General features: G+C 47.5%; 1 protein-coding gene across 1 annotated transcript in view; it reads left to right on the top strand.

The window, feature by feature from the left end:
- The window catches only part of TRRAP (transformation/transcription domain associated protein), a 70,998-nt gene that overhangs the window by 65,484 nt on the left and 4,243 nt on the right, over positions 1–1,271 (top strand). The window contains exons 68-69 of the mRNA XM_057383297.1: positions 214–431; positions 1,110–1,271. Of these exons, the coding sequence (XP_057239280.1) occupies positions 214–431; positions 1,110–1,271 (380 nt within the window). The remainder of the gene's footprint in view (positions 1–213; positions 432–1,109) is intronic.

Raw genomic sequence — 1,271 nt, 5'->3', positions numbered from 1 at the left:
ATTTATATAGCATATATGGAGTCAAACTTTGATATGACACCTTTTTTTTAATTTATCCTTCAATAATTTTCCATTTCATCACTGACCAGCTGTCCTGTCCAGATTCTATTTGGTTTTCTTGTATGTCGGTGTGAAATTCATGCTTTTATTGTAGTCAGTAGAGCTCCAATTGTTGRCAATGTTCATAAATGTCTCCTCAAACACTTCTGGCAGGTTCATGCCGAGGGTGGAGATCGTTCAGAAGCACAACACRGCCGCTCGCAGGCTCTACATCCGCGGCCACAACGGCAAGATCTACCCGTACCTGGTGATGAACGACGCGTGCCTGACCGAGTCGCGCCGCGAGGAGAGAGTGCTGCAGCTCCTGCGCCTGCTCAACCCCTGCCTGGAGAAGAGGAAGGAGACCACCAAGAGACATCTCTTCTTCACAGGTACCCAAAAGAGAGCTATCCGCGCTGCTTTTAAATATAAATGATGCTCAGAGGAGGTTTTGAATATTCAGAAGGTAAATTCTCATCTGTCTGGGTGATTAGTCGTGTCTGGAGCTGTAGCACCCCTCTGGAGAAGCGCAGCTGATTGCAGGGGAGCTGGGGTGTTTTTAGAAGTGCTTATGTGCATTGCCTGTGGTATCAAGTGCACTTGTGAATATTTAAGGCAGAAATGCCCACTGGGCCTTTTGTGTGCAATGGGTACATGGATCTCAGAATAAACRTTTGGAGGTAACTGAAGAGGGACAGAACAAAACCTTCTCTCCCCGAACTGTGATACGGGAATATTGAATTTCTTTTACATCTTCCTCCTTCTGAATTCTCTGATATGAGAACATACCTTTGTAATTTTTGAACATTCTATATCCATTGTGATGGGAATTCCCTTTTCAGGAATAGTTACTGTCTGGCTAGTTGTTGTCACATAAAACAATCTGGRTATCAGGTGCAGGATTTCTGTTGACCATACTTCTCTGATCCCTTTTTAACTGAGCCTGTACATTAGTTCTGAGTACAGCAATAAGGTTTTCTCTCATTTGAYGATCAGGGCTGTGTTCAGGGGTTGCTGTGTCACTGTTTGGGTGTGGATGCAGCGCTCAGTGTCACTCTCTGTCCCCGCAGTGCCGCGGGTGGTGGCCGTGTCCCCGCAGATGCGGTTGGTGGAGGACAACCCCTCGTCACTGTCACTGGTGGAGATCTACAAACAGCGCTGTGCCAAGAAGGGCATCGAGCACGACAACCCCATCTCCCGCTACTACGACCGCCTGGCCACGGTGCAGGCAC

The sequence above is a fragment of the Malurus melanocephalus genome, unplaced genomic scaffold, assembly GCF_030028575.1.
Source record: "Malurus melanocephalus ecotype Western Australia unplaced genomic scaffold, MMel_1.1 scaffold_621, whole genome shotgun sequence".
NCBI lineage: Eukaryota > Metazoa > Chordata > Aves > Passeriformes > Maluridae > Malurus > Malurus melanocephalus.
This window is presented reverse-complemented; position numbering and strand designations above follow the sequence as displayed.